The following is a 9,751-nucleotide window of genomic DNA, read 5'->3' as shown; positions in this document are numbered from 1 at the left end:
GGCGGGGTGGGTGCAGCCAAGCGCATTCCCATCCCTTTCACTAACTAACAAATAATGTGTCCTTCACCAGGCATCCACTAAAGATCGTATTTCTGTTGACATCGAAGATTTGGATTGTCATTGAACACCCCTACGAAGGATGCTATGGTAGTTCCCATTCTCTAGCTAAAGACTACATTACCCAGAAGGCTAAGCGAGTAGCACCGCCCTACTTCGTCTTCACTGTGAACTTGGGCGGAAGTGAAGGGTGACTACTTTCGAAAACAATATGACAACAAAATGACAGAAGAGAGGAATTAGGAGATCATTTTGAATGGACACGATTTCAGTGGCCTACATGATTTTTGCTGAATGAAGCGTTGTTCCAAGTGCGGTTTTTTTTGTGGCAGAGCGCTGAGAAAATCAGATTGTTTGCCCAGAACAAAGATGGCGTCTGAACTTCCGGCATGACAGTGAACTTCCGGCATAAGAGTGAGCACAACAAAACAAGGTCACTGATGATGAATCGTCTCCTGGAGGGGCGTGGTCGCCCAGAACGAGAGGGAGAAAGTTTTAAGCGACTATTGGCTGGAATCTAAGGCCCGCCCCCTCACGCTGTTCCAATCATGATTCAGGAAACCCTGCGGTTCCAGCAGCGATTGGTGAGCGGCCTGCAGCCAATGGGCAGAGGCCGATTTTGGCGCGAGCGTTGAGGGGGTTCCGGGCTCCGCGCCTCTGCCCCCAGTCTGGGTCCAGGACCGAATCGGAGGCCGGATCTGAACCTGCCTCTGGGCTGGGCCGGAGCCCGCAGCCCCCTGCCCGCGCCATGTTCGTGACCGACTTTCGCCGGGATTTCTACGACGTGATTCAGACGGAGGTGAGCGAGGGGCGGGGAGAAAAGAGGGCGCCCGGGGACCTAGAACGTGGGCCGTCGGGGGGGTCAGAACCTAGAACGTGGGCCGTCGGGGGCGGGTCAGAACCTAGAACGTGGGCCGTCGGGGGGGGTCAGAACCTAGAACGTGGGCCGTCGGGGGGGGGAGGGGTCAGAACCTAGAACATGGGCCGTCGGGGGGGGGTCAGAACCTAGAACGTGGGCCGTCGGGGGGTCAGAACCTAGAACGTGGGCCGTCGGGGGGGAGGGGTCAGAACCTAGAACATGGGCCGTCAGGGGAGGGTCAGAACCTAGAACGTGGGCCATCGGGGGTCAGAACCTAGAACGTGGGATGTCGGGACTGAGAGGGGCCTGAGCACAGGGGGTATGGGGGGGAGGGTCTCAGAACAGGGGGTGTCAGAGGGGGGAGGGGCCCTAGAACAGGGGCTATCAGAGGGGGGAGGGGTCTCAGAACAGGGGGTGTCAGAGGGGGGAGGGGCCTCAGCACAAGGGGCGTCAGAGGGGGAGGGGCCCTAGAATGGGGGTGTCAGAGGGGGGAGGGGCCTCCGAACAGGGGGGAGTGTCAGAGGGGGAGGGGCCCTAGAACCAGAAGGGGTGTCAGAGGGGGAGGGGCCCTAGAATGGGGTTGTCAGAGGGGGAGGGGCCTCAGACAGGGGGTGTCAGAGGGGGGAGGGGTGTGCTCCTCTGCATCTCCTCACCATCTAATAATTTCTCTGGGCCTGTCCCTCCCAGGGCACTTGTTTTCCTTTAGTGGCTTGTGTGTGTCACTCTCCCCAAGCCCTGCAAGGGAGGGCAGGCCAGGGTCCTCTTTAGTCCTGGCTTGTCCGTGGTGCTGAATGGTCTCTGCTGCCCTTGGAGGCAGGAGAGGCTTCTCTGGATGACGGAGGAGGGATTTTTTCTTTCAGAAATTCAATTCAATTAAGCAACTCGTTATTATCACCTGCTGTGTTAGACCTCTGCTGCACATGGGGGATACAGAGACAGAATGATGGTCCCTGCCCTCCAGGAGATAACATTCTATTTAGCGAGAAGCTACGTGTGCTCACAGAGGTCTAAGCCTAGACCCGGGAAGTTCCAGATGGGGAAACTTTCATCAGTGAGAGGCAGATAAGTGTTTTGGTAGATGGGGCACTGGGCCTGGACTCAGGAAGTCTTGAGTTCGAATGCGGCCTCAGACACTTCCTAATTGAGTGACCCTGGGTAGGTCACTTAACCACTCTCTAACTCAGTTTTCATATCTGTAAAAATGGGGATAATAATAGTACCTGACTCCCAGAGTTTGAGGATAAAATAATATCTGTAAAGTGCTTTTCAAACCTCTAGGGGCCAAGTACATGCTAGTTATAATAATAATATTAGGGAAAAAAATCACACCAATGATAAGAAGCTCTCTGGAGCAGTCATGGATGTAGCAACGTACCCAGGGGCCCACAGGCTGCTGTGTGTCCAAGGCAGGTGTTGAATGTGCATCTTCATGGTCCTGGGGCCAGGTCTCTCCACCTGCTGCCCTTTGAGTGAAGGAATGAATGGACCAAGCATTCATGAAGTGCTCACTGCACCCTGAGTGCTGGGTTAAGTACAAATTGGTGAGCCTGATGCTCCGTGTTCTTATGTACGGATAAGCAAATAAAAAACACACTCAAAGTCCTATTAGCCCAAGGAGGGTCAGGAGAGGCAGCTCTTGCCAGAGACATTTCCTGAATGCGTGGTATGTGCTCTGGCTTTGGAGGGATAAGATACGACGTTCTGTCCTGAGGAGCTCCTCCTCCCTCCTGAGAGATGAGACCTTGATGTCCAACTCTAGTAATACCTGGGGGAGCATGGTGAGGGCTCCAAGAATTGCAGGGTTCTTTAGGAACTCTGAGGAGGGAAGAACCCAGGCAGTCTGATTGGTGAATATTTCATGGAGATATGGCTTGTCTAAGTGCAAACAGGGCTGGATTTTGGAGTCGGTGAGGAAGTATGATCAAATTGACTTGGATTCCACCCTTGAATGAATCCCCCCTGTTCATTGCCTTCACTCCTACCCATGTGCTCCTGAGTGAAGCTGGAGAATATCCCACAGCTCTTCTGATTGGATCCCTCCCCAGTCTCCCCTGGTTCCTCACTGACGCTCCACAATCCTGCTCTACCTCCCTTATGAGTGCTCACCCTCCACAGCAGAGCTTCCAAACCTCATCTTTCCTAAACCTCCCGTGGTCCCCCTCCTCCCACTCTCTCAGCTGAGACTCTGGCCTCACATTTTACACAAGAAATGGAAGCCATTCAGGGTACGCTCTCTCTTCTGTCAGTCACCTGCTGACTCTTTCCTCCTCCACCCCATCTCTGGCCTTACTCCTTGTCAGAGCTAACCCCAACCTCCTCATTCAACTGGAGTTTTTCTCTTCCAAGTTACTTTAATCTTAGGTACTAAATCCAGTGCCCTTTTCTCCCTCTTCATCCTCCTTGGTCTTTCTGCAGCCTTGGACACCATCGATCCCCACCTTCTCCTTGATTCTTTCTTCTCTTCAGGTTTTTGAGACATCATTCTCTCCTGGTTCTGCTCTCCAGCTTCCTTCTCATTCTTTTTTGTTGGGTCTTCCTCCAGGTCACACCTGCTCACCGTGGGCATCCCACAAGACTTTGCCCTCGGCCCTCTCTCCTCCTCCTGTAGTTCTTCACTTGGCACTTTAGTGGCCATCTCTGGACAAATCATTCTCCAGTCTACTTTCCCAGCCCTAACCTTCTGTCTCACATCTCTAACTGCTTAGTAGATACTACAACCTGGATATTCCTTAGACAGCTTCAACTCAACATATAAAATGAACTCATTTTCTTTCTTTGGCTCCAAGCCCTCTTCCTAACTTCCATATTTGATAGCACCACCATCCTTTCAGTCACTCATACTTGTGACCAGAGTGCCCTCAGCTCCTCATTTTCTCTCATCTCCTCTGCCCAATCCTTTGCCATGTCATGACCTGGCTTATGTATGTGTCCTCCTCTTCTTTTCTCTGACACCACCCCCACCCTGTGGTAGGCCCTCATCATGTCCCCAGTCTCTCTGGCCTCCTCAACTCCTGCCTGAGAATAATGTCAAGGTGCTTTATTTGCTTCCCCTACTACCGAAACTGAAAACAAGATGGAAATCTCTATTTCCACAAAAACAGGGAGCCAATATATTTTCTGAGCTCAAACTACTATTCCAGCTGCAGCTTTTGGACCTTGATGAATGTGCAAAAGAAATGCTTTCTTGGGGTATTGGGTGTTGTTTTTTCTTCCAGGACCCCAGCACCATTCTACTTTTGCTCAGATTCAGACCCAGGTCAGGAATTTGCGAGCTCAGAGCAGGAGGCAACAAACAGACTTGACCTTAGATCAGGCCACCCTGGGTGATCCCCAGTCTGATCCTGGGGTCCTGGAAGAAAAAAACAACACCCAATACCCCAAGAAAGCAGCAGCAGGAACAGGCCAGACCCTTTCTCCAGAAGTGCTAGAGAGCCCATCCATAACCTCAAGTCTGAAGTCAGTAAGTAGACTGGAAAAGTGCTCCCCCTCCAAAAAAAAGCACTGTAATGAGCGCTCATGGTGCCAGGGATACCCAAGACACAAACACAGAAGAGAGTGACTCCTGACTTCTACAAAGCCTCAGAGAAAAGCACAGCTTGGGCACAATCTTGGCTAGTTTGGAGCAAGCTGGACATAGGCTTTCTTCTCTCCATCAGGCCAGATCAGTGTGTTGACCTTGACCGCATCGATGTCATCCAGCTTCTTTACTGCCTGCTTGATCTGATGCTTGTTGGCCTTGATGTCCACAATGAAGCCTAGGGTGTTGTTGTCCTCTCTCTTCTTCATAGCAGACTCGGTGGTCAAGGGAAACTTAATGATGGCATAGCAATCAAGCTTGTTTCTCCGAAGGGCACTGTTCCGAGGTATTTGGCTGCCTTCTTAGTCTCAGTGTCTTGGGTCGCCGGAAGGTGGGGGATGTTCGGATCTTCTTTTTGTGGCTATGGATACCCTTCAACACCGCCTTCTTGGCCTTCAAGGCCTTGGACTTTGCTTCTCTCTTGGAGGGGACAATGGCTTCCTTCTTCGCCTTCAGCTCCATCTTGGGGGAAAGGGCTAAAAGCATTTTTTGAAAATCTTTTAATAAATGGAATGAAGGTGCTTGAGGGAAAAAATGGAAAAGAAATGAGAGCTATGGAAGAAAGCCCTGGGAAGGGAATTAACTGTTTGGCCCAAGATACAAAGCTTGCCCAAGCAAGAGACTCCCTGAAAGTTTGAATGGACCAACTGGAACCAGTGACTCCATGAGACAAGAAGAAATAGTAAAACAAAAGTCTAAGGACTGAAAAAAATAGAAGAAAATAGAAGAAATCTTCTAACAGAAACAACTGACCTGGAAGATCAAGGAGAAAAAACTGTGAAGATCATTGCTTTGAACTCCATACATCCCCCTCTACGTCCAAAGAGCCCAGGCAGTATTTCAAGAAATCTTAAAAGAAAACTGTCCACATCTCTTAGAATGAGAGGACAAGGTGGAAAAAAAAATTCACGGGCACCTCTTGAAAGAAACCTCAAAGAACACTTCTAGAAACATTATAGTCAAGATCCAGAGTTTCTAGGTTCCTCCCAAAAAATGCTTAAAGCAGTCATAAAGAAAGAATTTATGTACTGAGGAGCCATGGTCAGTATCACTCCCGATTTATCAGCCACCACTATGAAGGGGCAGTGAGCTTGGAATATAATATTTCAGAAAGCAAAGGGTATTGTCAAGAATAACTTAACAAGCAAAACCAAGTCTGATGCCATAGGGAAGGTGGGGAATGAATCTATAATAGAGTAGAGGACTTCTGAGCATTCCTAACAAAAAGACCAGAGCTCTAGAGAAACTTTGAAGTACAAACATCGGAGAGAAGGGAAACATAAAAAGATAAACATGAATGAACCATGATAAAGCCCTACATATAGATGAATTGCTCACATTCAAATAGAGACAATACAGGCGTCGTCTCTGAACCGTCATGACCAGAGTTCATAGGGGGAGTCCACTTAGATAAGGCCTGGTTCTGTTATATCTTGATGATCTTAGGAGAAGAGTGGGAAGAGAAAAAGAAGAAAGGGCAGGGCAGGGAAATGAGGCTTAGGGGAAATGATCTCACATGAAGAAGGTGCACAAATACCTCTAGTTCTATGTAGCCACCATGTCATGCTGCCAGACATCTGTATAAACAAGCAGGGTGTGGAAGGAGCTGCTTACACTTTGACTTCACTCTCCTCTGAACTGGTCACAAATATACACATGCAGAATGTGCACACACACATATATGTGTATATGTGCACGCATGGATAGGTAAGCACAAAAATACAGGAAAAGGACAGAAGGGGAAAGAGAGGGAGAATAAATTAAAGGAGGGATTAATTGTAAGCAAAACAAATTCAAAGGATGCACAAAAATGTTCCTAGCTCTTTTAGACATGGCGAAGAATGAGAATCTGAGGGAGCACTCATAACCTGGGGAATGACTGGACGAGCTATGGGGTATGAACGTCGTGGAATACTACTGTGTTAAATTCTCATTGGCACAGTGATCAGCCAGGATTCCAGGAGGAATTACAAGGGAGGAAATAGGCTACTGTCACCCTGAGAGAGAGGGGAAGGGCTCAGAATGCAAGATGAGACACAGGACATGGCCAGTGTGGAAACTGTTTTGATTGACTCTGTGGAGTGTGTGTAATGGATTTTTTTCTTGTGTCTTCCGAGGGGGAAGTTGGTAGGGTGGAAGGGTGAGATGGCAGATCATATTTGTGTATATGTATATGTACGTACACACACGCACACGCGCACACACACACACACACACACACACACACACACACACACACACACACACACACACACACACACACACACACCTTGGGCGCTCACCAACACAATGAACAACCACTTGAGGACTCATAATGAAACATGCTACCTACCCTCCAAAAAGAGAGGAGAAGATCTCAGAGGTTAGGTGGAGACCTATTTTTTTTTTTTTAGATGGAGCCAATAAACAATTTTGTTTTGCTTGACCGCACATACTTGTAAGAGGAGTTTTGTTTTGTTTTTTAATGGGTTGGGGGGAGAAGTGGGAGAAAGAAGGCTGACTTTTGAAAATGAAATTTAATTTAGTTTAAAAAATAAACTTTTTCTCTTACTGTTGGGCTTTGTTAGTAACATATAGAAATGCAGAAGATTTGTGTGGGTTTATTTTGTAACCTGCAACTTTGCCAGAGTTGTTTATTATTTCACATAGTTTTTTACTTGATTCTCTACATATATCATCATATCATCTACAAAGAGTGATAACTTAGTTTCGTCTTTGACTATTCTAATTCTTTCGATTTCTTTTTCTTATTGCTACAGCTAACATTTCTAGTACCATATTGAATAAGTGTATTTAATAGGAATGTATGTGTTGAACCTATATAAAATTGTATGCCATCTTAGGGAGGGAGGGGGAGGGAGGGGAAAAAATCTAAGTTATATGGAAGTGATCGTAGAACACTGAAAACAAAATAATAAAAGAAAAAAACTCTTTGAAGGCAGCAGTTTCCTTTTCTTTTGTATTGGAGACCTCAAAGCTCAACAGATAGTAAGCGTGAGCTTTTTCATCCATGCCCCTCCAGTACCAGGCATTTTCATTCTCCATTTTTCTTTCATTCTTCCTGCTACAGCGAGTTCTCCTATTTGTTGCTTTGGATGTGGATGCATTATGTGCCTGCAAAATTCTTCAGGTAAGCTGATCCAATTTTCCTTCTTGCAATGGGAATATGGAAAAAGGAAAAGAATATTGACTGAGGGGAAGAATTTGGCTGAGAACTAAATCTAAAAGAGAAGAAAATTTGCAGGTCATCCCACGTTAAAGATTCAAGGCATTTGAAATCTAATATCTTTTCTTGTGATCCTCAGTTACAAGACTTGGTGACTGTGGTTATTTGCATTGTAGGTGGAAATATTTGGGGTTTAGCCTTAGAGCCCAAATGCTTTGTCTGCCCTACCCAGCTGGAAAGACTTCCAGCTCAGGTCTGGCCACAGTCTGCTTGCCTGGACCAGGGAAGTCTGGGAAGGCTCATCCCCAGAAGCTTGGTCACTGAGTGATGATGGGTTTGCACCACTTTCACTTGACTAAGGCAAGGAAGTGTTCTGATTACTCTCATCAAGGGTTTGGATATAGAAGAGGGTAGAACTGACTTGGTTCAACCCCAGGTAGTAGAGGCAGGAACAATGGGAAAGCTCCCGAAGTCAGGGTGAAGGAACTATTCCAGAGTGGACTGGGTGGCTTCAGGGTGGGACCCAACTGGAGATCTTCAGGTAGAGGCTGCATGCCTGCTTGGTGAGGGGGATTATAGTAGAACTTTCTTCCATTCACCTGCATGTTGGACTAATTGGCTGCTGAGGCCCCTTCTAGCCCTGTCCTTGAGATAGGGACAGATCTCTGGTAGTAGAAGGATTAACCAAACCAGTGAAATTAGAGATCTTAACAAGTAAGGAAAAAAAAGGACTTAAGTGTTAAATAGGTAATGGTAGGAGACAAGGATGCTGTGTCTCCCCCCCACTCTCGGTGTTCTTTGGGCCGCCTTCCCCACCTGTGGCAGTCTGCTTCCAGAGCAAGTGAATCTGAGGGAGTAGTCATAGCTGGTACTGACCACACCCACTCTTCTCCTCCAGGCTTTGTTCCAATGTGATCATGTCCAGTATACTTTGGTTCCCGTTTCCGGGTGGCAGGAACTTGAAACCTCATTTCTGGAACACAAAGAGCAGGTATGGATGCTTTATATTAAGAAGACATTTACAGAAAAAACCCCACTAAAAACTATCACCTGTAATTTCCAAGGGCTTGGGCCCCTGTTACATATAGTATATGTCAGCCTGTTCATCACGTCATGGCTGTGGCCCCTTGGGCCCATCCTTCAGCAGCATTTGATCTGATCTGGGTCCTCAGCCTCGAACCCTTGGAGCAGAGAGGTCACAGTACTGGACCTGAAGACCAGCTACAAATCCCTGGGACCCCGAGCAAATTATTTCTCCCTGTCAGTCTCTGCATGTGCCCCGTAGAGATGACCATACTCGCGGTGCCTGCCACCCAGGTGCCAATTATTCTGACAGTATACATGCCAGCCACTGAGATGCAGGGAATGTTCACAGGAATTAAGGATGAAATCGAGGGGTTGAATAATCTAATATACTCCAGGAAAAACTGGTTTAAACCCTCTAATGTCTATACATTACACCCAGCTATTCAAAAAGTGGGTTCCCTTCTCCTTGGAAGCTTACTTATCCTGAAATTTGACATGTAGACAACACACTTTTTCCTTAGTAATTTTTATTTTCAAGCCTTCTTGAAGGTCCAGGAGGCAGGGAAGAATCTTGGACCAGGGTTGGGAAGTCCTAAAAAGCTGATTTTTTTTTTTTTACTATTAAAAATAACACAAGCCCAGGACGATGCTATGTAAGTTGAGCCAGATTTTCAAGGGATTCATGATGCAAATGAGATGACTCAGGACTTGGGACAAAGATGAGGGTAGCTTCCTGGTCAGCTCACACCTGGAGGCCCTTGGACAGGTCTAGGGGCTGTCATTAGAGAAGAACATTGAGCAGTGGGAGAGCACCCCGAAGAGGGCAGCCAGGATGGGATCTGGAGATCATGCCTTATGAGGATTGGTGGGAGGGCCTGGGGCAATCGAGCCCAAAGATGAGACATGGAGCCTCTCAGTGTCTGAATGGCTGGTCTGTGGCGGGGAGGCTTCATGTGCTCTGTGTATCCTCCAAGGATAGGAGCAGTTGGGCGAGAGGGGGCAGTCAGGAAATGCTTCCTAACAAGTCAAGTTGGTCCCAGGAGGAGGTAGTGAGCTCTCCTTCACC

The 9,751-nt window shown here is 47.6% G+C and overlaps 1 protein-coding gene across 2 annotated transcripts in view; it reads left to right on the top strand.

Annotated features, from left to right (window-relative positions):
• Window positions 1–603: 603 nt before the first annotated feature.
• The window catches only part of CDC45 (cell division cycle 45), a 34,021-nt gene continuing 24,873 nt past the window's right edge, over window positions 604–9,751 (top strand). Inside the window, exons 1-3 of one of the 2 annotated variants that reach the window (XM_072599803.1) lie at window positions 604–856; window positions 7,564–7,623; window positions 8,558–8,650. In XM_072599803.1, the coding sequence (XP_072455904.1) occupies window positions 806–856; window positions 7,564–7,623; window positions 8,558–8,650 (204 nt within the window). In that variant the 5' untranslated portion in view covers window positions 604–805. The remainder of the gene's footprint in view (window positions 857–7,563; window positions 7,624–8,557; window positions 8,651–9,751) is intronic. The other variant, XM_072599804.1, reaches the window with a different exon arrangement.

The sequence above is a fragment of the Notamacropus eugenii genome, chromosome 4, assembly GCF_028372415.1.
Source record: "Notamacropus eugenii isolate mMacEug1 chromosome 4, mMacEug1.pri_v2, whole genome shotgun sequence".
NCBI lineage: Eukaryota > Metazoa > Chordata > Mammalia > Diprotodontia > Macropodidae > Notamacropus > Notamacropus eugenii.
The sequence above is the reverse complement of the archived record's forward strand: the minus strand, read 5'-3'. Positions and strand labels throughout refer to the sequence as shown.